This window comes from Rhinoraja longicauda, chromosome 2 (genome assembly GCF_053455715.1).
Source record: "Rhinoraja longicauda isolate Sanriku21f chromosome 2, sRhiLon1.1, whole genome shotgun sequence".
Classification (NCBI taxonomy): Eukaryota; Metazoa; Chordata; class Chondrichthyes; order Rajiformes; family Arhynchobatidae; genus Rhinoraja; species Rhinoraja longicauda.
The window spans coordinates 39597101-39624802 of record NC_135954.1 but is presented as its reverse complement, the minus strand read 5'-3'; the positions used below and the strand labels follow the sequence as shown (position 1 = coordinate 39624802).

General features: G+C 40.0%; 1 protein-coding gene across 1 annotated transcript in view; it reads left to right on the top strand.

Moving 5' to 3' along the window:
- kat2b (K(lysine) acetyltransferase 2B) overlaps positions 1 to 14172 on the top strand; it is a 52436-nt gene extending 38264 nt beyond the window's left edge. The window contains exons 16-18 of the mRNA XM_078422295.1: positions 6500 to 6563; positions 6669 to 6753; positions 9187 to 14172. Of these exons, the coding sequence (XP_078278421.1) occupies positions 6500 to 6563; positions 6669 to 6753; positions 9187 to 9380 (343 nt within the window). The 3' untranslated portion in view covers positions 9381 to 14172. The remainder of the gene's footprint in view (positions 1 to 6499; positions 6564 to 6668; positions 6754 to 9186) is intronic.
- The last annotated feature ends 13530 nt before the right edge of the window (positions 14173 to 27702 follow it).

Here is a 27702-nt window from a genome sequence, read left to right as displayed (position 1 = left end):
CTGTCAGGGTTTGCTTGAAGTAGTTTCTAAACTTCCCCACAGCCTCTTCCATGTTAAAAGGATGAAAACACAAATAGTTATAGAGAGATGTAACAGGGTGACAGGACTTTCAGCCCACCAAGTCTGCACCGACCATCAGCCACCATTTTACACCAATCCTACCCTAAACCATTAATAAAAAATTCTCCCCACATTCCCATCAGATGGTTTCTACTCCTCACACACTAGAAGCAATGTAACTACCATCCCACGTGTCTTTGAGGTGAAGGAGGTTCATATGAGGATACACTAGAGAGAACATACAAACTTCACACAGACTCCACAAAATCCAGGAGTCAGGATTGAACATGGATTGCTGGAGCAGTGTGGCAGCGGCTCCATTAAACTGTGCCACTGTGACAACCTTTTTGGGTTTGGGTTTATTATTGTCACATGTAGCGAGGTACAGTGAAAAGCTTTGTACTTCATGCTATTCAAACAGATCAGATGTACCATACATAGATACAATCAGCAATCGTGTTCCACACATTATTCCAACACCAAACATAATGGTGGTCCACTCACATACTGGCTGTGTCGTCTTTGGTGGGACAGGCCACACGTTTGGGGTGTAACCTTAGCAAGTAATTTCACTGACCAAGAATGGTGTCAGAGTGTTTGGACGCCCATTTACTTTAGTTTTACCAAGGGGAAAATAGTCCAGTGGTTGGAGTCATACCTAAGGCAATGACATATGGTCATGTGGTTGTCAGTTTTCTACCATCACTGCTTCATTTCCTCAGGCTATCGTCCTTAGCCCAAATATGTTAAGTTGCTTCATCGATAGCTTCAATTAATTAAAGTAGGGATGCCCATTTGTCATGATTGCAGTGTTGAATTCCATTTGTGACCCTTCAGCTAATAAAGCAGTCTGAGCAACATTTAGGTCTAGGCTAGTAAGTGGCAAATAGCTTTTGTGACACAAATGTGTTAGGCATTTACCATCTCCAAGGCGAGTATCACTGCCTTCCCACAAAGTCCCAATGGCATTCTCATCGTCATGTCTCACCATCAATATTGTGAGGGGGAAGGGTGGGATGGGTTACATTGCCTCTGTCCAGAAATAATAGAGCTACAAGAACAGGACAGAAGCAAGATATCCAATGCCGAGCGACTCATCTCATGACACTCCACGACGATTCCACCGTGTACAAGGCACAAAACAGGAGTGTGATGGAATACTTTCCATCTGTCTGCACTGATAACAGAGGGAGTGAATGTTTCTCTGTGGACTGGGTGCCGATCAAACAGCTGCCTTGTCCTGGACGATGTTGACTTTCTTGAGCGCTGCTGGAGTTGTATTCCATGGGGGGAAAGAGGTTATTAGTCTTTGAGTCTCCTGACTTGTGTGTTGTACAAGTTGGAAGAGCGTTATTCACGCTATTCCCTTTATCATGTATTTGTACAAATTGATCAATTATAATCATGTATTGTCTTTCCACTGACTGGTTAGTACACAACAAAAGCTTTTCACTGTACCTGGGTTCACATGACAATAAGCTAAAGTCCAAAGCTTTTGGAAAGTAAGGAGATATGCGACTTGTTTAAATAGCGATCATATTACCATGATTGTCCCAGTTCAATTTCTGGACAATTTCAGCCTGTTGAAGGTGGGCTATTCTCCGATGGTTATGCCGTGTAGTATCCAGGTTAAGTTGGAATCTGCAGGGCCGCACACTAATTAAACAAGCTGTTCAATTCAAGGAAAATTAGGGATGGACATTAAATATAGCTAAAGTCTGCATCTTGTAGAAGACATTGCTGATGATCCTAAGGCATCAGTTTAATAAAATTGACAAATTACTGAAAGGGAACACAATTATATTCAAACTATTTTGTCATATAAATCTATTTATCTGTGCTGCAGCGAACTCGGACAGTTGAATTAGGGGATTGTCCACTGCAGCTTTTTTTAAAACATACGAATATCAAAATATTGCAAAACAAGTAGGTCAGAAGACCCCTCAAGATGACTTTGCCATTCGATGAGATTATTTCCGAGCTTCATTTGGAGGGGACACCTCAAGATGACTGTCATTCAGTGAGATTATTTCTGGGCTTCAGTGCTCTTTTTAATTGAATGTCTTAAGCTTCAAAATGAAGGCATTAGTTTGACAACTGTTTGTGATTTGGACTCCCAAATGTCCATCCATTTTATAAGCATGGATTAGTCATCATTTCATTGAGATGGTAATTGATTGGATTGTGCTGATCCTAGCCCGCATCATCCATACTAGCTCCACAGTTAATTAAATATTTGTGACTGCATGACTCCTAATGTCAATAGACAATAGGTGCAGGAGTAGGCCATTCGGCCCTTCGAGCCAGCACCACCATTCAATGTGATCATGGCTGATCATTCTCAATCAGTACCCCGTTCCTGCCTTCTCCCCATACCCCCTGACTCCGCTATCCTTAAGAGCTCTATCTAGCTCTCTCTTGAATGCATTCCGAGAACTGGCCTCCACTGCCTTCTGAGGCAGAGAATTCCACAGATTTACAACTCCGTGACTGAAAAAGTTTTTCCTCATCTCCGTTCTAAATGGCCTACCCCTTATTCTTAAACTGTGGCCCCTGGTTCTGGACTCCCCCAACATTGGGAACATGTTTCCTGCCTCTAACGTGTCCAACCCCTTAATAATCTTATATGTTTCGATAAGATCCCCTCTCATCCTTCTAAATTCCAGTGTATACAAGTCTAGTCGCTCCAGTCTTTCAACATATGACAGTCCCGCCATTCCGGGAATTAACCTAGTAAACCTACGCTGCACGCCCTCAATAGCAAGAATATCCTTCCTCAAATTTGGAGACCAAAACTGCACACAGTACTCCAGGTGCGGTCTCACTAGGGCCCTGTACAACTGCAGAAGGACCTCTTTGCTCCTATACTCAACTCCTCTTATGAAGGCCAACATTCCATTGGCTTTCTTCACTGCCTGCTGTACCTGCATGCTTCCTTTCAGTGACTGATGCACTAGGACACCCAGATCTCATTGTACGTCCCCCCTTCCTAACTTATGTCCTCTGTGCTGCACCTGTTCCTGAAGATCCAATGGGCCAGTGACTAGGTTGCAGGATTCCATACGTGAAACTTGCAACCAAAACACATGATGTGTAGGAAAGAACTGCAGACACTGCTTTGAATCGAAGATAGACAAAATGCTGGAGTAACTCAGCAGAACAGGCGGCATCACTGGAGAGAAGGAATGGGTGATGTTTCGGGTTGAGACCCTCCTACAGTCTGAGGAAAGGTCTCGACCCGAAACGTCACCCATTCCTTCTCACCAGCGATGCTGCCTGTCCCGCTGAGTTACTCCAGCATTTTGTGTCTATCTTCGAACAAAGCACGTGAAACAGCTGATAATACTTTGAAATAGTGATCAATACCCTCACCTGAACTTATCTTTTTAAAATAAAATTGGTGACCTTATTCAAATAAATAGGGATAGATCTGTCAACTCTGTCCAGTAACAATGAAGGTGACAGGCTGAATACAAATTAGATCCAACCCTTTGACTCAGCAACTTGTGGCATGCCCTTGGACGTATCCAGGGACAAAGAGGTCAGACATGCTTGCAGCTGACCGGCAAGTACATTCCTGACTCTATAGTAGCAAGGAGTATAAGACACTGCAACCACAATATGGCTAGCTGACAGTTTCCTACAGGCACACCAGCCATCCATTAATGCACTAAAAACCATTGATTTTGGATATCACAAAATTACAGCGTGGAAGCAGGCCCTTCGGCCTAACTAGACCATGCCAACCAACATGCCCAAACTACACTAGTCCTGCCTGCCTGGAATTGGCCCATATCCCTTTAAATCTATCCCATCTATGTACTTGTCCAAATGTTTATGAAACATTGTGAGATTGTACCTGCCTCAACTACCTCCTCCAGCAGCTCGTTCTATATACCTACCACCCTTTGTGTAAAATAAAAAGTTGTGCGTCAGGTTCCTATTAAATCTTTACCCCCCTCACCTCAAACTTGTGTCCTCTGGTTTTTGATTCTGTGCATTTACCTCTATTCCTCTCATGATCTTATACACCTCTATAATATCACCCATCATCCTCCTGTGCTCCAAGGAATGAAGCCCTAGCCTTCTCAACCTCTCCCTGTAGCACAGGCCCTCCAGTCCTCAACATCCTCATAAATCTTCCCTGTACCCTTACCAAGTAACAACATCTTTCCAATAACAGGGTGACAAAAACTGAACTCCATATGTGGGCTCACCAAGGTCTTGTGCAAGTGTAAACCTTCCAAATTCTCTCCTCAATACTCTGACCGATGAAGGCCAATGTGCTGAAAGCCTTCTTGACCACCTTATCTACCTGTGATGCCACTTTCAAGGAACTATGTACCTGCACTCCTAGATCCCTCTGCTCTATAGAAACATAGAAAATAGGTGCAGGAGTAGGCCATTCGGCCCTTCGATCCTGCACCGCCATTCAATATGATCATGGCTGATCATCCAGCTCAGTAGCCTGTACCTGCCTTCTCTCCATACCCCCTGATCCCTTTAGCAAAAAGGGCCACATCTAACTCCCTCTTAAATATAGCCAATGAACTGGCCTCAACTACCTTCTGTGGCAGAGAATTCCACAGACTCACCACTCTCTGTGTGAAGAAATGTTTTCTCATCTCGGTCCTAAAAGACTTCCCCCTTATCCTTAAGCTGTGACCCCTGGTTCTGGACTCCCCCAACATCGGGAACAATCTTCCCGCATCTAGCCTCTCCAACCCCTTAAGAATTTTATATGTTTCTATAAGATCCCCCCTCAGTCTTCTAAATTCCAGCGAGTACAAGCCCACAGCGAGTAACACTCCCCAGAGCCATTTATCTACCCTATACCACCTTACCATTTACTGGATAGGTCCTGCCCAGGTTAGACTTCGCAAAATACACCTTACACTTCTCTGCATTAAACTCCATCAACCATTCCTCAGCTCACCTGCCCAACCGCTTAAGATCCTGGTGCAATTTTTGACAACCATTTTTACTATCTACAATACTACCCACTTTAGTAGAACACGCGTGATTTGGAAAACTGGATCATCTGAACGGAAGGAAAGTAATACATGTTGATGATTTTATTTTCATCAATTGGCCAGGTGAGGTGCCAGAAAGATGAGAGGGGATCTTATTGAAACATTTTAGATTATTAAGGGATTAGACACGCTAGAGGAGGAGTCCAGAACCAGCGGCCACAGTTTAAGAATAAGTCGTAGGCCTTATAGAACGGGGATAAGGAAAATCTTTTTCACTCGGAGAGTTGTAAATCTGTGGAATTCTCTGCCTCAGAAGGCAGTGGAGGCCGATTCTCTGGATGCTTTCAAGAGAGAGTTAGATAGAGCTCTTAATTATAGCGGAGTCAGGGGGTATGGGGAGAGGGCAAGAACGGGGTACTGATTGTGAATAATCATCCATGATCACATTGAATAGCGGTGCTGGCTCACAGGGCCGAATGGCCTACTCCTGCACCTATTGTCTATTGTCTTGATTTCAGGAATTGGAGCATATTGTTCAAGAAGGAACTGCAGGTGCTGGTTTAAAGCGAAGATAGACACAAAATGCTGGAGTAACTCTGCGGGACAGGCAGCATCTCTGGAGAGAAGGAATGGGTGATGTTTTGGGTCGAGACCCTTTTTCAGACCATTTTGAGTCGAGTCTCTGAAGAAGGGTCTTGACTCGAAACGTCACCCATTCTCTCCAGAGATGCTGCCTGTCCATTTTGTGTCTAGTATTTTGTTCAGGAGGTTTAAAATATATGCTCATCGTAAGGAACTTCTACTGAGATATGTAACAAAAAATTGCACAATCATAATCTTTTCAATGTCGACTATGGTACCCACTGCGAGCACATATTTGAAAAATTATCCCTTCGGTCTTTGCTATGTCGTGACATGGTATTTTGATTCAGGCTCATAGAGATGATTTCTTGGTCAATAGCACTGCTTCTTTCCACTTCTATGCTGAAGACAATTAAGATGAGGAAAAACTTTTTCAGTCAGAGAGTTGTGAATCTGTGGAATTCTCTGCCTCAGAAGGCAGTGGAGGCCAATTCTCTGAATGCATTCAAGAGAGAGCTAGATAGAGCTCTTAAGGATAGCGGAGTCAGGGGGTATGGGGAGAAGGCAGGAACGGGGTACTGATTGAGAATGATCAGCCATGATCACATTGAATGGCGGTACTGGCTCAAAGGGCCGAATGGCCTACTCCTGCACCTATTGTCTATTGTCTAAATATTAAAGTAGGATAATAACTGCAGATGCTGGTACAAATCGAAGGTATCACAAAATGCTGGAGTAACTCAGCAGGTCAGGCAGCATCTAGGAGAGAAGGAATGGGTGACGTTTCGGGTCGAGACCCTTCTTCAGATTATTATTATTAAAGGATAAGTTTTCTATCTTTGTCTCCTCACTCAAAATGTAATGAATGTAAAATTTTGTTTCAGAAAAGATTCAAAAGACCCTGAACAGCTTCACAATACGTTAAGAAACATTCTGCAGCAAGTAAAGGTAGAGACCAAGTTTCATCTTAAAACCCTACCTTCATGCTTTATCTTTTTTTTTCCGTATGAAATTAAAAATATGAATTGTTTAATGTCATATTATAATTAACAGAGTCACCAAAGTGCTTGGCCATTCATGGAACCAGTTAAGAAAACTGACGCCCCTGGTTATTATGAAGTTATTCGCTTTCCAATGGGTGTGTAAGATTTTTTTTTTGAAATTACAAATAACCTGGGCTGCTAATTAATGCTTATAAAAAAGGTTTATAAAAAATACAACCGAGTATAGATCAGTGGGCTTATCTATCCTGTCCATTCAGACACAACATGCAGCACAAACTCATTACTCTCCCCTCCACTGCAACTGTAACATGACCTTTCAAATTCTATACTCAAAACTTTGATGAAAGCCATTGTGCTGATAGCCTTTTTGACCACCCTATCTACCTGTGATACCACTTTGTCCTGCACTCTTAGACCCCTCTGCTCTACAACACTTCCCAGAGCCCAACCATTCGCTGGGTAGGTCCTGCCCTGGTTAGGCACAGTTTTCCCTCCAGTTTTCCAGCAGTAATGCTATTGCATAACCTGTTGGGTTCACTAATAACTGCATGGAAGCTCAGTCCTTACAGAAAAGGCTGTGTGCCCTGACAATGCCCCAGCTGTATTGTTGTAGACTTGTCCTCCTGAACCAACTCTGCCTTAAGCTACCCTGTTCAAGCAGAGTTTGAACACGGGTAGCCAACTGACATCTGGAAAATTTCCAATGTGTGCCCTGCCCACAAGAAACAAGACATACCCAATTCAGCCACTTAGAATCTCAACAGGCACCTTAGACACTAATATGCAGCAGACCAGTTCTCTGATGCAGAGTTTAGTTTCGACCATGATCATTAGGTTGTAGGCCTTAATACTGTCATAGTCCCAACAGGGTGGGGGGGGGGGGGGGGGGGGAAGGAAGAGAGATGAATTTCAGAAGCATGGTGAGGGTGATACCAAACCTTTGATCGAGTATGATAATAAGGAATCCTACTAAAATTGAAATTAATGGAAATTGAGGTGAAAGCTTGCTTCAGGCTGATGCTTTACTTTGTACTGAGGAAAGGCAATTGTGGTTAGTGGAAGTCAATCATTTCACCCTGCATGACCTTTACAGACTAGAGGTCTGGACGAAACATTCTCAGCTACTTCACCAATATCATGTGGTTGGAACCAGGGTGGTTTGCTGATTATTGCAGTGTTTAATTTGCTTCACAGTTCACCTGCACAAAGATCAGGGCAACATTCACACATTTGCTAATAAGTGACGGGTAACATTTGTGCTGTACAAATGCAAGGCAATGACCATCTCCAACAAGCAAATTTTTAACCATCTATTCTTGGCAATCAATAGTATAATTCAATCCCCCCAATATCACAACCAGGGCATTACCATTGATCAGAAATTTAATTAGATAATTTTCATACTATATGACTCCATGTCTCTAAATAGCATGGCTGGAAGAGAAGGCCGGATATTCTGTTGCAAGCAATTCACCTTACCCTTTCTACCATCCACAACACATCGGAGGTGTGATGAAATACTCTCCAGTTGTCTGTTTCAGACGAGCTCCAACAAGTGTTGACACTATTATGGACAAAGCAACTGATTTGATTAGCACCATTATGCACAAGCCTGATTATTCTCAGTTCCATTAGCAATGCATTGTGGTTGCAGTGTGCAGCATCTTCAAAACGTATTGGCATATCTTGCCTTGATAGCAGCTTCCAGCACAAGTTCCAGAACTTCAGACATGTCTGCTGACCGCCACCTGAAGGTTCCCTTCCACGTCTCATTTCACTCTAATTTAGACCATCAGTGTCCCTTCATTGTCACCGAGTCTAAATCCTTGAAAGGCTTGTCCAGCAGGTTGTGGGAGTATCTTCACTATTTGGACTAGTGGTTTAAGAATTTGCTTTTCATTCCCCTTTTGAGGGCATTTTTGGTTGGCCATTAAAGTTAGCCTTGCCAGCAACACGCATACCTTTGAGAAAATAAAGTAATTTGCAGATGATGCAAAGCTAGTTAAGAACATAAATTGCTGAGAGGACAAAAAGGGATATTGAATGACTTGGCAAGATAGTGGCAGATGGAGTCTAATGTGGAAATTGTGAAAGTCCCTTTGGAAGGAATATTGGAACTTTTTTTGGGAGGTGAGAGAAGAGGTCAGTGAAGTTGAAGGTTCTTGTCCATGACTTACATTAAATTACATACGAGTAGAGCAAGCAATTAGGACATCAAATATTATGTTAGCCTTTATTGTAAGATTTGGAACATGACTGAAGGATGAAGAGGGTTGAAATTGATTTTTGGTTGCTAGCAATAATTGCAAGCATTTTGCCTGCTGGCTATATTTATCTCTGCACATTGATGTCAATTAAATTAAATATGTGCACTGAGTGCACTTGACATCCAATTGCTCTTGTGTTGGGCACTTGCAAACAAAAATTAATTCATCATTCATCCACCAGGAAATCTTGTTAAAGGTATATAGTTTTGGTCACGTACTGCTTACACAATTGAGTCTCATTAGATTATGCATTGTGATAATGTCTTCCTTGAGCATTTTTCTGGTTTGATTCATTTGCAGATCTGAAAACAATGAGTGAACGTGTCAAGAACCGCTATTACGTGACAAAAAAATTATTTATGGCAGATATGCAGCGAATCTTTACAAACTGTCGAGAGTACAATTCTCCAGAAAGTGAATACTTCAAGTGTGCCAATATCTTGGAGAAAATCTTTTACAGTAAAATTAAAGAAGCTGGACTGATAGACAAATAAATTTAAGTTTTTGGTGATCTTCTAAGCCTAAAATAGTTGTATAATGTATAGAAGGCCGATTACAATGCTTACCTATAACTCTAGAAACTGGCTGTTGGGAAATTCTTAACTCAGCTCGTTGCTATTGAAAACATATTGGATCTGCTGCAAGTTAAGAGGTCTCAGAAGAATTTCACATTGTTGCATTGAGGTCCGGGAAACTCCTACTGATAGACAGAGTTTGAAGCAGAGGTATGTGAATACATGTTCATATATTGAGTGTTAAATATTTGATTTGATCACTGAAACTCCATGTGTCCCTTTAGTGAAACCACTGTTGGGTAGGGTATAGCACGTTACCATGCTGGATTAAAGGCTGCTGGTAGAGTGCTCATAAATTTGAAAGTGCTCCCTTACCATATTTGCTGTTTTGGTTATTTATATTCAAATCCACACTTGTCAGTTAGTTAATAATTAATTTACATTCCTGCCATTGAGATGAGGTAGTAACAAGAAATTGCAAAGTACTATTAGAAGCAAATTCAATTCAGTAAATCATTATTTTACCAAACAGGTCTTCAATGCTCTCAAAGCATATGATTATTGACCTACCTCACTGAAGTGATCTGATAGGCAAGATCATCAGATCCCCTTTGGGAAAGAGGTAGGAATTTTCTCCCATTGAACTTACTGAACACTGTAACTCTGCCATAAAGACCCTGACAAATGGAATGGTTCTGGCTTGACACGTTGCTGAGAGTTTTCTATTACTCTGTGCCGTAAAGCTGTGGGGTGGAATTTTGACCTTCATTCCTCATGCTAAATTCTGTGATCTAGTAACACACATGCTTTGCAATTTCCTTTCAAAAATTGTTACCTTAATTTAAGGTAATGAAATTGAATTTCAGATCTGAAGTTTCAAGTATGAAAACATTACAAGTTCAGCACACATAACAGGGGATAAACCTCTATCCCAAAAAGCTTCAGATACTTAAACTCCAAATAAAACCGCAGACTGTTCAACCATGGCTCTTGGACATGCTCTTCTAGGGGAGGTATCTTCTTCAATCAAAATACTTGCATCAATTTCTGAATAATTTGGTTTGCAGAAGTGCGGTTTATGATTTCTATGAGTATCAAAAAAAAAATCTGTGATTTAAGACCGTATATTCTCAACTTGGATAATGTAATTGAGAACGTTTTGTGTTCACATAAAAGGTATACGGTTTAAGTTGGAGAGTGTACATTTTAAGTTGTTAAGATGTTTTAAATTTATATCAGAAGATTAAATTTCCAGAATATGGAGTTCTCAAACTCTAAGTCAAGGAAATCCATTTTGCATATCTCATAACAGTTTGCCGAGCACAGCGACCTTTGAGCAAAGAGATGGATATATTTCAGAATTTGTCTGTGGAGTTGTATTTCCTTGTCTTTATCTCCAAGTTATCAGTTTATGAAACAGCAGGATACCAATGAAACTACCTGGAATATTTAAAATAATTATTTTTTAATTTATACAAATAGCTCTGTTTAAGGATCCACGCAACTTAGTACAGATGTAAAAAATGTTTGCCAATGTTGGCAGCCTTCTGAAACAATGGTGATAATTGGTCGGACATATGCATCTGCATTTAAAACAAATAATTGGAAATTGAACTTTAACACACTATAGTTAACTCCCAAAAATTATGCCCCTGTTCTCCTTTACCTTGCCTTTCCTTATCCTGAATATTTAAAAATCAGGCAATTCCGGTAGTATATTCCATGTATAGTTTGAGAGATTTTAAAGCCCAGTGGAAATGGCTGCAAGTTATCCAGAAATGATGCAGAAAAACTTATTGGCCTGTTTCTAACACTGTTGTAACTACTCAAATTTATCACTAAGCCAACGACTAAGTGGACCATACAGCTACCTGAAACAAGTTGTAGGCCAATGCAAAATGGAAATCAGGGTCTTAGGAAATGAACAGGACTGTTTGTCATTTTAGGATAATACTGCACAAAGTCTACTCTAGTATTATCTGGTAGTGTAGCAGAAGAGGAGTTCAGATGCAGTGTGGGTATTGTGCTCATTGATGAGCAGAATATTCTCCCAAAATTCATATCACTGGCCCTGGTTTTTACTGCTCCATGACGTATCCCCACTCTACAAATCAAAAGCCAGGCCTGTTTGCCACATAAGCTTGCGGTTAGTTTGGAACACGCTGCCAGAGGAGGTAGTTGAAGCAGGTAAAATTTAAGAGAATTTGGACAAGTACATGAATGGGACAGGTTTAGAGGGATATGGGCAAAATGCGGGCAGGTGGGACCTGTAGTTGGGGCATGTTGGATGACGTGGGCAAGTTGGACCGAAAGGCCTGTTTCCATGCCATATGACTCGATTAGTTTCATATTACTGTTTAAATGTGTCTCATCAGAGAGAGAGAGAGGGGCTTTATTTCATAATCTAGGCTATAATATTGTTTAGTGAGGATTGAATTTTGTTAAGAACTTCATTTTTCATCAGAACTGGAGCATTATTCTATCAGATATGGAGAGTTTTAGAACCTATTTTATTTTTATTATCTATTTTAGAATTTTTTTTTTCCCACAATCAAATCTTTTGGAATTGCCATGAAACTTCAATTCTGTGATTTTTAAGAGGAAGAGGAAAACGATGGATGCAATATCTGCCTTTTAAATCATTACAATAAATATCTGGCACAAAAAAAACTTATTTTGGCTGATAAAATGAATTTATTGCAAAATGACTTAAAATACTGGTGAATTCTTAATTCAGTTAACTTTACATCACTTTATCCAAATTATTTTAATTACTTACATTATTTATAAATGCCTTTTAACATTGAAAGGAAAAGAAAATCTACAGAACTGTATACTTCTGTTCAATGGAACAGAATAGCCATATTCTGAAGTACTGTGCCATCTAGGCATAAAACACAAAGTTGTGTGTGCTGCGTGTAAAATATAACTTGATATTCTAGATTATATTTACTGGTGTTTCTGCTGATAAGAATGCACCTTAGTGTTCTGATTGAAAATGTATACATCAATGAGGCATGAGTGCCAAGTGGCCCATTGTAAATCTTCACAAAATCCAGAAAAGAATCAATGATGATTACATAAAAATACATGGAATAGAGAGAATCAATAGATTACACGCCTCTGGCCTAATTGACTTCCCTAAACTTACCAGAAGGTCAGTCTGGAAAGGAAGAGGTTGATGCGTTAGTGGGGAGGAGAAGGTGAAGGTTGCAAACGTTGTGCAACATGGTTATGTCCTCTACACATTACTTAGGTCAGAACATAATTTCCAAAGTATTCAGTAGTCATGGTTATTTTCCTGATTTATGCATGAGTCAAGCAACAGCCAAATTGTTAACACAAGTACAATGAAAAGCTAGAAAAGACCAAAATCCATTTTTAAATATAAAGTTATTAGTTGTCTTTCATCACTGAAGTAGTAAATAATGTACATAAGAAAATAAGAAAACCATGGCTAAATGACTATTGTCCCAGATAAGCACATGAACCATTTAGTTCACTTCAATACATTTGATGGAAGATTCACATCTTTATCAAGATGATATGGAACAGGACTAGCTCTCTACAAATATTTCATTGAACATATACAATGACTAACATGATCTTCAGTGTATTTAATACCTCTTTTTGTCAGCAACAATGTAGTTTCTTAATTGAAAGCCATGCACGTCCTCATTTAGATTGAGTTATATTTTAGGAAAAGATATTGCAATTATACTAAAGAGCTCTCAAATTTCATTGGATCCTATTTTCATTAAAACGATAGAATAATGCACTCTAGCAGTAACTACTGATATACTGTGCTTAAAATACTGTGTTCTTTTTACAGTGGATATACAATTCTGGTCAAACACAAATTCAAATTTGAACTTTTGCTGTAGATCACAATTTTTCCATTAGTTTAGTTTGGAAATTGAAACAAAATATAGCCTGTTTTTGCTAAATGTTGAATTCCTGGTCAATGCAGATGTATCATGTTTCTTCATATTTTGCTATGCATTATCAATGTATTGTTTTATTCCAAACCATTTTGGTTTGTTCTTTAGAGGTGAAAAATCTCTGGGTAAAATGTACAAATGCAAATTGTTTTTGTGTGGTTAAATGCAGAATCCAATTTTCTTTTTGTTGTGGATCTGTCCCATGAATATGAAATTAGTGATCATCAAAAGGTTTAAAAAGATATGCCTCAACTGCTGATTGTGCTTGTGGAACACCTAGAAATAACAATGTATTAAAAAGAAAATAAGGTTATGGATAGAATTTCTGAAAGCACTTTGTTACTAAAATGGCTGTGGCATCCTGTTGTTATACAAGAGGATGAATATTCCAGAAATATTATTTGAAGATGTGTTAAATTTGTCAAATGTTTTGTTACATTCTACAACCACCCATCGGGCCAGTGGATTGTAGTCATGTGTATAATATTCTTAAAATTGGTGTTTAATGCTCACATCAATTGAATGTAATCTAGTCAAGATTCCAAAGCAAACTAAGACTTAAGATGCTGTGATCCAAGCCTGTGAGGCTTCTGTCCTCCTCCAGTAATTTGAATACCATTATTAATGGTTGGAACATACTCAACGTAACTTAGATGATTAAACAGCAAGCTTTTTATTCAGTAGCAGAAGCAAAGTAACTTAAAATGTTCCACTGTTTTTTCTATTTAAAAAATGTTTGTTCAGTAATGCAAAATTAGGATGTAAACAAACAAATGACTAACTTATTATGAATTTTTCTAAAATTTATCTTTTTTCATTTTTAGAGGAATAGTAGATTTTGTGCAATACTTTAAACTTCACTTTTGAGGTTTTGAAATTTTTTATATTTACTGCTTATCTCGTAAATGTCCTTTTGTAAAATTAATATATTGTACTAAAAAATAAAGTGTAATTTTTGAATGATCTACTTGATTGTAGCATACTTGTACCTAGTTTCTCTTCTCACTCACCAATACAACTGGTAGAATTTGATATCGGGAATATTATTTTGTATTTTACTTTTCCAGTTGTGATCTTCACACTGGCATTGTGGAATATTATACCATCAATTCTCTATTCCACAGGGCTGCAAAGCATCACAAACGGAGTTGATTAAAAACAGATTAATATACATTGATATTAAGAGAGTGAAAGTATGTGGGATTAGGCCAGGAAATACAAGTGCGGTAGAAAATCAGCCATGATCTTGATTAACAGCAGAATAAGGACCAAATGCTGCTCCTAGATCTTAAATGTTTACAGAAGATGGCACTGATGACACCGTGGGTAAGATTTGTTATGTTCATGAGATGAAATTACTTGAAACATGAACAAATTGAGATTAGAAATGAATATATATAGATTGAATCTGTTCCATGCAACTATCCAAAGATTGTAAAATATTAAATAATTTGAGAAACATTTGAATGAAAGACTTTCAAATATTGGTGAATTAGAAAGTTAAAGAAAACCCTTGTGATGTTTTGTAAGCAACAATGTAGCTGGAAATTGTCCAGATTTGATCCTGATTACAGGTGCTTGTCTATACGGAGTTCATAGGTTCTTCCCTTGACCTGTGTGGGTTTTCTCTGTGATCTCCCACTCCAAAGACGTACAGGTTTGTAGGTTAATTGGCTTGTTATAAACGTAAAAATGTCCCTCATTTGTGTAGGGTAGTGTTCATGTGCGGGGATCACTGGTCGGTGTGGACTCGGTGGGCCAAAGGGCCTGTTTCCACGCTGCATCTCCTCTCTAAACTAAACCTCCTCCAGGGCAAAACAGAGTTGCTGATGTGGCAATGGTGCATTAATTCGCATGAGGGTGAATCCATGCAAATTGTGCAGCCCAGCCAGCCTACCTTGTCCAGGTCTTAAAACCTGGTATCTATGCAGAGCAACTGGCTGAAGTATTCAAGGACATATTCAATCCCTCTCTTCTTGGTCTGAAGCTCTCACCTGCTTGAAAAGAGCATCAGGACTTCCGGTTGAACGAGCCACGAGATGGCAGATTAGGGTAAGAGCTCCCGACATTTTGAGTTAATATTTACCCACTACAACTCGAATATTTCCAAAATTTTTGTTGCAGTTTAGTAAATATTGTGGGTCAGGATTATGCCTAGAGGAAAGAGTAAAAAGTCGACGCAGATGGAGTTTTTCGATGGTGAGGGGGAAGGGGCTAGCCGAGCCTCCTCAGCTAGCAGTGCAAGGGAGGACGATGATAAGCAAATGCACCCAGAAAAGGAACGAGAGAGAGCGGACCTCAGCCTCATATTGAAAGAGTTGAGAGAGTTAGAAAGGACAATAGTGAGCAGCTGAACGGAATTCGGGAAGAAATTACTAAGACGAACACCAGAATCGGGGAGGCGGAAGAGAGGATTGACGCGACTGAAAACAGGCTACAGGTGGCAGAGGACGTGGTGACGGAGCTGCTGCAACTCCAAATATACCTAGATGCCAAATTGACGGATATAGAGAGCCGCTCCAGACGTGAAAATATCCGAATTCATGGAGTTAAAGAGGGAGCAGAGGAGAACTCCCCGTCAATGGTGGATTTTGTGGAAAGTTTGTTGCGGGAAGGACTGGGGCTCCCGGCCGCCTTTAAACTACGGGTAGAGAGAGCGCTCCGAGCTCTGATGTCGAAGCCGCCCGGGGATGCCCGACCGAGGTCCATGGTGGCCAAGTTGTTAAGTTACAGGATGAAAGAGGAGCTGCTTAGACTGGCCTGGCAGAAATCTTTCCTGATATTTATCTAAAATTAATCTTGGTAATATTTCTTTAGTATCTCCCAATAAAAACAACCTTGAATCCAATGGTATGGTCTTATTCACCAAAAAGTTTTTTAGGTCTTTCCAAAAAGGAGTTACCTTAGGACATGCCCATGTGGAGTGTAAAAAAGTACCCACATCCTGGTTGCATCTAAAACAAATTTCAGGTAAATTTGGATTTAAATTGTTTAATTTTTTCGGAGTTAAATATAGTTGATGTAAAAAATTGTATTGTACTAAACTATATCTCACATTAATAGTATTTTTCATACTTTCTAAACACAATCTTTCCCAACTTGGTTCATCAATGCTAATATTCAGATCTGTTTCCCATCTTTGTCTTGATTTTTGAATTCCTGTCTTTGGACTAGATTTTTGTAACAATTTATACATTGAAGATATAATTTTTTTAGTTCCCTTGCCCTGAATCAGGGATTCAATTCCTTTAATTTGAAATAAAAACATTGAATTACCTAACTTTTCCCTTAAATAAGATTGTAATTGATAATAGAAAAAAATACTATTCCCTGGAATTTGATATTTGTTTCTCAATTGAGAAAATGTCAAAAAATTATTTCCTTCGTAGCAATCTCCCATATGTTTAATACCCTTCTGTTCCCAGACTTGTAATATTTGATTATTCCAAGCAAACGGCAGTAATCTATTTTTTACTAATGGAGTTTTAGCTGTTAGAAAAAATCTTTTATCATTAGCTTTAACTGTTTTCAACAATATATTAATTAAATGTTTTAGCAAAGGTGACTCTTAATCCTTAACTAATAGCTTCGCTTCCCATTTATAGATAAATTCTTCTGGGCATAGTTCTTTTATTTTATCCATTTCAATTTTAACCCATGCTGTTTTTCCACCCTCTTGATAAAAGGATGAAATAAAATTCATTTGTGCTGCCAGATAGTAATTTTTAAAATTTGGTAATTGCAGTCCACCTAATTCAAATTTCCATGTTAATTTTTCCATAGACACTCTTGGCATTTTACCTTTCCAAAGAAAATTTCTCACAATTTTATTCAATTCTTGAAAAAAATTATTTGGTAAAGGTATAGGTATAGCAAAAAAAAAATAAAAAAAAAAAAAAATGTGTGGCGGTCACTTGGAAAGATCACAATGAAATAAGAATTGCAAGATGGTATGCAGAAATACGTAGTTGTATCCCATTAGAAAAAGCTACTTATAATCTGAGAGATAAATATGATTTCTTTTTGAAACTTTGGAACCCATTCACTTTAAAACTAGGATTAAGAATTGGAAATATTTAATTTCAGGATTGTTTTGATACCCCTAAAAAGAATTTAATAAGAAATTAGCCGGAAGTGTTTCCTTCTTGTCTCCAGGTTCCCTTCTTTCTTCTTTCTTTCCTTTTTTTAAAATTTTTATTTCTTTATCTTTCTTCTTCTCCTTTTTCCTCTTTTTTCTAACTGGGGGGAGGGGGGTTGTGGGTGGGGACATAATACAGAACAATACAGGTATAATCGAATTTAAATGTATAATCGAATTTATAATGTAGGTACCATCGCGTACTATGAGTTCATACATGTATTTGTTTTGTTAAAATTTAAATTAAATAAAAAATAAAATAAAAAAGACTGGCCTGGCAGAATAGAGGATTTCAATACCTCGAGAAGAGAGTTAACCTGGATCACGATTATGCGCCAGATGTGTTAAAAAAACGGAGGGAATACACCGAAGCGAAAAGAATCCTGAAGGAGAAGAAAATCAGATTTCAAACTCCATTTCCGGCCAAGTTAAGAGTTTTCTACCAGGAGGGAACAGTGGTATATGGATCGGCGGAGGAGGCGACGGAGGATATGGCGGAGAGGGGACGCCCGGTGTCGGTCATCAAACACCCGGAGTCCCTTTTGGAGCGGATCCAGCATCTCACTTGGCGTAGTGCCGGGAGACCGGGGAACCGGGAGAGAACGGTCAGGAAAGTGGATTTCAAGGAAAAGTTACAGGCTTTTAGACGCCAGGACTTGGGATAATGACTGAACCGAAAGGTTCGAACGGCAGAGGTGACCAAAGGAAGCGGGTGAGTCGAGTTTTGATGTTGGGGAGTTTCAAGACCCGTCTCCCATCGGAGGACAAACTTTAAGGCCTTGTTTTTACTCGTTACATTAAACGAGCATGGTATAGGCTATGAACACGGATATTACGTATATGTCGGGTGGACTCTTCTAACCGGGTAGCCGGGTAGATGGACAGCTTTGGAACTGAAGAGCCACCGTTAGAAGACGGCCCTCTCCCACCTGTCAGGGGGAGAGGCAACACCTCAAAGCCCTCTCACCATCAGGGCTTTAATAGGGTCAAAATCAGGACCCCACAGTTGGAAGTCCGTTTATTTACTTTAGTGTTATTATTGTGTTTTTGTTCTGTAGTTGGTTTTTGGGGGCTGTTTCGTGCATGGATACTGGAGCTGGTATGGTTTATATACTTTTATTTCTTCTACTTATTGGACACTAAATGCAAGCAGTTAAAATAGTAACATAATGTGAATGGCCTTATCAATCCTATTAAGAGAAGCAAGATATTAACCAAAATAAAGAGAGATAGAGTCGAGGTGGCCTTTCTACAAGAAACACACCTGTCTGAAACAGCATGCTAAACTAAAACGACTGGGCTTTAAACATCAGTACTCCTCATCATATAGTGCTGGTCATAGGAGGGGGGTGGCAATATTAATCTCTAGCAATATAAGTTTTGATCCCACCTTTGAAAAGAGAGATCCAGAGGGGAGATATATCTTCATGAGAGGTAATTTAGGCGGCTCATTGGTTACTCTGTTAAATATTTATGCTCCTCCCAACTCGGATTGGAAATTTTTTAAACAAGTGTTTGATTTGATAATATCTGAAACCCAGGGAGTATTAATCTGTGGGGGGGATCTTAATGTTAGATTAAATCCTAAACTGGACTCTTCAAATGTTCATATAGCTCAGCCGAAATTGATAAATAAAAAAATTAATTTGGCAATGAATGATATTGGATTAATTGATGTATGGAGAGAACTAAATTTGTCAAAACGAGACTACACATATTTTTCTAATCCACATTTGGCATATTCTGGGATTGATTATTTTCTTACCTTTGGAAAATACCTTCATAGGGTTGTAAGCTGTGAGGTGGGGAGCATGGACCTTTCAGATCATAGTCCTGTGTATTTAAAACTACTTCTTGATCGGTATCAAAGAGACACTTTATGGAGATTAAATACATATGTACTGACTCATATGAAAGAACAGATTAAGAACGATATTACAGAGTATCTGGAACTAAATGACAATGATGAAGTTTCACCTCTGATACTGTGGGATGCATGTAAAGCGGTGCTTCGGGGCAAGATAATAGGATACATAAAGAAAGATAGACATGAAAAGTTAGAGCGGCTGCAAGTGGAACTGAAACAACTGGAACAAAACCATAAGGATACAAATGATCAAAAAATCCGAGAACTACTTGTGAAGAAGAAGAATGAAATAAATGATATTTATACAAAAGATATAGAAAAAAAGTTGATTTTTGTAAAACAGAAATATTATGATGGGGGAGGAAAAGCCAGTAAATTATTAGCCTATAAACTAAAAAAACAACAGGCAGAGAATACAATTCATAAAATAAAACACCCTGTAACTAATTTTACACACTATAAATTGAAGGAAATACAAAATTGTTTTGATATATATTTCAAAAGATTATATTTACAACCTCAAATCAGTGGGGAGAAAATGGAGGATTTCTTTAAGGAGATTCATTTGCCAAAATTGACCAGTGAACAGAGTAAGTCCCTTGTAGCTGAAATAACAGAGAAAGAAGTTAGGTCTGCTATAGTACATCTTAAACCAAATAAGGCCCCGGGCCCAGACGGGTTCCCTTCAGAATGGTACCGGGTAATGGTGGACTCATTGGTCCCTACGTTACAACGTACTTTCAATTGGGTTCTCAAAGAGAACGTAATACCCCCTCCTGGAAGGAGGCAGTAATCTCATTGATTCCGAAAGAGGGAAAAGATAAATCTGTATGCAGTAATTTTAGGCCAGTGAGCGTACTCAACCAGGATTACAAAATTTTTACTCACATACTAGCCAAACGATTAGAGTGTTTGCTACCACAAATTATTAGCCTGGATCAGACAGGGTTTGTTCGAGTGAGACAAACCCAAGACAACATTAGAAGGACATTGCACATAATTGACCACATAACAAAATTTAACTTAGAAGCAGTCCTAGTGGGGTTAGATGCTGAAAAAGCTTTTGATTGTGTAAATTGGTATTTTTTGCTTGGAGCTTTAGATAGATTTGGATTTCACAATACTTTTATTAAAACAATACAGGCTCTTTATGATAGCCCAAGTGCAAGAATTAAAATTAACGGAGTAGTTTCAAAACCATTTTTGCTAGAAAGAGGAACAAGACAGGGATGTCCAATCAGCCCCCTTTTATTTGCGGTTTTTATCGAACCTTTGAGTCAGTGGATTATCCAGAATAATAATATCAAAGGAATAGTAATGAAAGGAGGGGAACAAAGATTTCCTTATTTGCCGATGACGTATTGGTGTATTTGTCAGACCCTGAACAGTCTTTGTTACAGTTATTTTATGTTTTGGAACAATATGAAAACAATCAGAAAACATTCCTGATTCCATTGCAGAAGCAGCAATCAGCAGCAGTAGCAGCAATCAGCAGCAGCTGCAGCAAGTAGCAGCAAGCAGCAGTAGCAGCACCAAGCTGTGTTGCTTGGGAAGTATTGTGTGGGGATTGTGTTGGGATAGTAAGGAGTAAGACCTGTGTGATCTCCCGGACAAATTTCGATTGCCTAGCTTGGGGTCGGAGAGGAATTTCCCGGATTTTTTTTTCCCAAATTGGCCTGGGTTTTTTATCCGGTTTTTCGCCTCTCCCAGGAGATCACTCAGTTCTTTGGGGTGGGCGGTTGGAGCGGTTGGAGCAGCGGCCGGGCGGTAGGTTTAGTAACCGAGCACGGGGCTTTGTTTGGGGAGTATGAGTGCCAGGGCAGTTTTTTGTTCTGGGTGTCGGATGTGGGGAATCTGAGAGTCTGATAGTCTTCCAGACATCCACATCTGCGCCAGGTGCGATGAGATGGGGCTCCTAAGGGACCGTATTAGGAACCTGGAGCGGCAGATTGATGACCTCCGTCTGATCAGGGAGAGTGAGGAGGTTATAGATAGGAGTTACAGAGAGGTGGTCACTCATAGACCACGGGAGGTAGACAAGTGGGTCACTGTTAGGGGGGGCAAGGAGCAGAGGCAGGGACTAGGGAGTACCCCGGTGGCTGTACCCCTTGGAAATAAGTACTCCTGTTTAAGTACTGTTGGGGGGGGACAGCCTACCTGGGGGCAGCGACGGTGCCCGGGCCTCTGGCAAGGAGTCCGGCCCTGTTGCTCAGAAGGGTAGGGAAAGGAAGAGGAGAGCGATAGTAATAGGGGACTCTATAGTGAGGGGGTCAGATAGGCGTTTCTGTGGACGCAGTCGGGAGACCCGGATGGTGGTTTGCCTCCCTGGTGCCGGTGTCCGGGATGTGTCTGAGCGTGTCCAGGATATCCTGAAAGGGGAGGGAGAGGAGCCAGAGGTCGTGGTACATATAGGTACCAACAATATAGGTAGGATAAGGGAAGAGGTCCTGAAAGGAGAATTTAGGGGGCTAGGAAGAGAGTTTAAAAAAAAGGACTTCCAAAGCAATAATAGAAACATGGAAAATCTCAGGCTTACTGCCTGTGCCACGCGATAGTGAGAATAGGAATGGAGTGAGGTGGAGGATAAATACGTGGCTGAGGAACTGGTGCAGGGAGCAGGGTTTCAAGTTTCTGGATCATTGGGACCTCTTCTGGGGGAAGTATGACCTGTACAAAAAGGACGGGTTGCATCTGAACCTGAGGGGAACCAATATCCTGGCGGGGAGATTTGCTAAAATAATTGCGGAGACTTTAAACTAGTACGGTTGGGGGGAGGGACTCAAACACAGATAGCTAACAGGCAGTGTGTGAGGCAGGAGGCAGAAAAGGGAAACACTCAGACCCAATATGTAGGAGAGAAAGAAGGGAAAAGAAATAAATTGAGAATAAGAAATGATGGGTCCCTTAAATGTGTATATTTTAATGCTAGGAGCATTGTAAGAAAGGTGGATGAGCTTAGAGCCTGGATTGACATCTGGAAGTATGATGTTGTGGCGATCAGTGAAACATGGTTGCAGGAGGGTTGCAATTGGCAATTAAATATTCCAGGATTTCATTGTTTCAGATGTGATAGAATCGGAGGGGCAAGAGGCGGGGGTGTTGCATTGCTTGTCAGGGAGGATATCACAGCAGTGCTTTGGCAGGACAGACTAGAAGGCTCGATTAGGGAGGCTGTTTGGGTGGAACTCAGAATTGAGAAAGGTTTAGCAACATTTATAGGGGTGTATTATAGACTGCCAAATAGGGAACGAGAATTGGAAGAGCAAATATGTAAGGAGATAGCAGATATTAGTAGTAAGCACAGAGTAGTGATTGTGGGTGATTTCAATTTTCCGTATATAGACTGGGAATCACATTCTGTTAAAGGGCTGGATGGTTTGGAGTTTGTAAAATGTGTGCAGGATAGTTTTTTGCAGCAATACGTAGAGGTGCCTACCAGAGAAGGGGCAGTGTTGGACCTCCTGTTAGGAAATGAGATGGGTCAGGTGACGGAGGTATGTGTTGAGGAGCACTTTGGGTCTAGTGATCACAATGCCATTAGTTTCAATATCATTATGGAGAAGGTCAAATCTGGACCGAGGGTTGAGATTTTGGATTGGAGAAAGGCTAATTTTGAGGAGATGAGAAAGGATTTAAAAGGAGTGAAATGGAAATTTTTGTTTTATGAAAAGGATATAATAGAGAAATGGAGGATATTTAAAGGTGAAATTTTGAGAGTACAGAGTCTTTATATCCCTGTTCGGTGGAAAGGAAAGAATAATAATTTGAAAGAGCCGTGGTTTTCCAGGGAAATTGGACACGGTTCGGAAAAAGAGGGAGATATACAATAAATATAAGCGGCAGGGAGTAAATGAGGTTCTTGAGGAATATAAAGAATGTAAAAGGAATCTTAAGAAGGAAATTAAAAAAGCGAAAAAAAGATATGAGGCTGCTTTGGCAAGTAATGTAAAAGTAAACCCCAAGGGGTTCTACAGATATGTCAATAGCAAAAGGATAGTGAGGGATAAAATTGGTCCATTAGAGAGTCAGAGTGGACAGCTATGTGCTGAGCCGGAAGAAATGGGGGAGATATTAAACAATTTCTTTTCTTCGGTATTTACCGAGGAGAAGGATATTGAATTATGTGAGGCAAGCGAAACAAGTAGAGTAGTGATGGAAATTAGGAGGATTAAAGAAGAGGAGGTACGGACACTTTTGAAAAATATAAAAGTGGATAAGTCTCCAGGTCCTGATAGGATATTCCCTAGGACATTGAGGGAAGTTAGTGCAGAAATAGCAGGGGCTATGACGGAAATATTTCAAACGTCATTAGAAACGGGGATGGTGCCGGAAGATTGGCGCATTGCGCATGTTGTGCCTTTGTTTAAAAAAGGTTCTAAAAGTAAACCTAGCAATTATAGACCTATTAGTTTGACGTCTGTGGTGGGAAAATTAATGGAAAAGATACTTAGGGACAATATATATAATTATTTGGATAATCAAGGCCTGATTAGAAACAGTCAACATGGATTTGTGCCTGGAAGGTCATGTTTGACTAATCTTCTTGAATTTTTTGAAGAGGTTACCAGGGAAATTGATAAGGGCAAGGCTGTGGATGTTGTCTATATGGACTTCAGTAAGGCATTTGACAAGGTTCCACATGGAAGGTTGATTAAGAAGGTTAAATCGTTGGGTATTAATAGTGAGGTTGCAAGATGGATTCAACAATGGCTGAATGGGAGATACCAGAGGGTAACGGTTGACAATTGTATGTCAGGTTGGAGGCCAGTGTCTAGTGGAGTACCCCAAGGATCTGTGTTGGGTCCACTGTTGTTTGTCATTTACATTAATGATCTGGATGATGGTGTGGCAAATTGGATTAGTAAATATGCAGATGATACTAAGATAGGTGGTGTAGTTGATAGTGAGGTAGATTTTCAAAGTCTACAGAGAGACTTGGGCCTTTTGGAAGGGTGGGCTGAAAGATGGCAGATGGAGTTTAATGCTGATAAGTGTGAGGTGCTGCATTTTGGTAGGACAAATCAAAATAGGACGTACAGGGTAAATGGTAGGGAATTGAGGAATGCAGTGGAACAGAGGGATCTGGGAATAACTGTGCATTGTTCCCTGAAGGTGGAATCTCATGTGGATAGGGTGGTGAAGAAGGCGTTTGATATGCTTGCCTTTATAAATCAGAGCATCGAGTATAGAAGTTGGGATGTAATGTTAAAATTGTACAGGGCATTGGTGAGGCCGAATCTGGAGTATGGTGTGCAGTTCTGGTCGCCAAATTATAGGAAGGATGTCGACAAAATGGAGAGGGTACAGAGGAGATTTACTAGAATGTTGCCTGGGTTTCAGCACTTAGGCTACAGAGAGAGGTTGAACAGGTTGGGTCTTTATTCTTTGGAGCGTAGAAGGTTGAGGGGGGACTTGATAGAGGTTTTTAAAATTTTGAGAGGGACGGACAGAGTTGACGTGGGTAGGCTTTTCCCTTTGAGAGTGGGGAAGATTCCAACAAGGGGACATAGCTTCAGAATTGAGGGACAAAGGTTTAGGGGTAACATGAGGGGTAACTTCTTTACTCAGAGGGTGGTGGCTATATGGAATGGGCTTCCGGTGGAAGTGGTGGAGGCTGGCTCGATTTTATTATTTAAGAGTAAATTGGATAGGTATATGGATAGGAGGGGATTAGAGGGTTATGGTCTGAGTGCAGGTAGATGAGACTAGGTCAGGGAGAATGGTCGGCGTGGACTGGTAGGGCCGGACAGGCCTGTTTCCATGCTGTAGTTGTTATATGTTATATGGATCCTACTCTGGCTATAAGTTAAATGTCATAAAAACACAAATTCTTAGTTTCAAATATAGCCCCTCAGTAAAAGTAAGGGAAAAGTTTAACTTGAGGTGGGATGCTGAATCCATGAGATATCTGGGAATAAACATTCCAATAGATCTGACTAAACTGCACTTGCTTAACTACCTCCCATTAAACAATAAGATCAGGGAAGACATTAGGAGGTGGGACCTAATACCTTATCTTAATTTTGGATCTCGTATTGAATCGGTCAAAATGGTTATGTTACCGAGGCTGTTGTATCTCTTTCAATCACTTCCACTAGATATATCAGACCAACAATTTCAAGAATGGGATAAACATATCTCGAGGTATATTTGGCAGGGACAAAGACCAAGAATCAGATACCAGGGGTTACAACTGACCAAAAATAAAGGTGGGGTTGCACTCCCGTGCTTGAAAGACTATTATGCAGCTGCTCAGCTGAGAACATTAATTTATTGGTGCAACCCCGACTATTGTGCTAGATGGAAGGAGATTGAGATTGCTATAACAGAGGAATTTCCGATTCAGGCGTTAACAAATAAGTTAATTAATTTGGGAAACTCATGGATTCGATTATCACTTAAGGTATGGAATAAGGTCGTTACCCAAAATCATCTGAGGGATGCTGTGAAGGTTTTGAGATGGTGCACGTTTGATCCAGATTTTGTACCAAAAAGACAGGACACTAGTTTTAAAAGATGGAGTTCTCAAGGTTTGACATCATATTGCACATTTTTACATAAGGGGTCTATGAACAGCTTTGAGAATCTGAAGAGGCAATTTGGTTTGAATAATGATGATTTCTATAGATACCTTCAAATTCGCCATTATATAGATCAAATACAAAAGGAATGTGCAGAAGTAAAATGGGATAATATTCTGTGCATCCCTTTGCAACTAAATCTTTGTACTCCTTTTCAGCAGACCCACATCTCATTTTTACTGAATATCAAAAGAAGTACACCTCAAAGCTAAGAGCTTAGCCCTCTGCTCTACTCACTGTGCGTGGCTAAGCATAGCTGCAATCCCATCTATAAATTTACTGACACTATTGTTATTGGTCAATTCACAGGTGACAATAAGCCAGTGTACAGGAGAGAACACTAAGTTGAGTTATGCTGCAACAAAAACCTCCCCCTTTATGTCAACAAAACCAAGGAACTAATTGTTGTCTTCAATCAGGATATTGGGCGTCAGTATTTATTGGTGGGTCAGTGGTGGAGAGTTTTGGCAGCTTCAAATTCCTGGGGCGTCAATATCTCAGGGACCTGTCCTAGGCCAAGCACATAGATGTAATCATGAAGAATGCACACAAGGATCTCTATTTTCTTAGATGTTTAAAGAGATTTCGTATAACACAGAATACTTTTAACAAACTTTTACAGATGCATGGAAAAAGTATTCTGACAGGTTGCATCATGGCCTGGCACTGCAATTCAAATGCACAGGAACACATCAGGCAGCAGAGAAGGCCTGGCCTGTCATGGGCACAGCTCTTCCCACCATCAAAAGCATTTACACGAGGCACTGCTTCAAGGCAGCAATGTGGATCTCACCATCTGGTTAAGGCCTTCTTCTCATTGTTGCTGTCAGGCAGCGCGTACAAACGTATGACATTCCATTCCACCAGATTCAGCAAGAGCTACTTTCCTATGACTATGTCAGGTTCTTAAATCAATCGGTACCACCCAAATCCTACCTTGGCAACATGGACTCTTGCACTACCATGGACTTTGTTTTTTTGCATCAATGTCTTGTTTGCACTGTTGACTGAGTGAACAGGACTGCAAAATGCTTTACTCTTATACTCCTATGCCATCAGAGAATGAAATGTTCTGAATCTTTTTATTGTTTTAATTAGCTACCACTATTCACAACTAGGTATGGCAGAACTCCAGTTTTGATCCTATACAGGGGCGATGAGAAATGTTATTACCTGCGCCCAAATGAAGCAGCTTCACCAGGTAGATACCTCATTTCTGATTTACGTTTTACTGCTTCCATTGACAACTTGTGCAATTATACTTTCTTAACAATGTAACAAAGCCTTTAGGTGCAGTAACAAAAGTAAACATGGGTATTAAAATATTCTATGTTTTTGAAAATGATGCTGGGGGGGGGGGGGGGAGGGGGAGGGAGAGAAGAGACTTTTAATGCAAGTCTGAAACACTAGGTTCTAATCCCTTTTCCTTATTGACAATTAAAAAAAAAAAATAACACAATTCTCTCCTGCAAGTTTACTTAGGAATGTAATTATTGCACTGTAGCAGAACAACTGTACTTTGCAACTGGATTCTGGCATTTTCCTCCACTTTGAAACTCATGGTAGAATTTTAGGGATTCACTTCGAACCAGAATAGTGATCCTCAGCCAAGATAGGAAAGGCATGGAGGTGATGGGTTAAAGTAACAATTGTTTGGCTAGCTTGTTACCCACTGGTTAAAAACTTTCAGAGAAGTATCTTGCCACTTCCAGTTGTTTGGGGAGACATTGAGTTCTCAGTGCAAAGAAACAGGCCCTTTGGTCCAACATCTTGC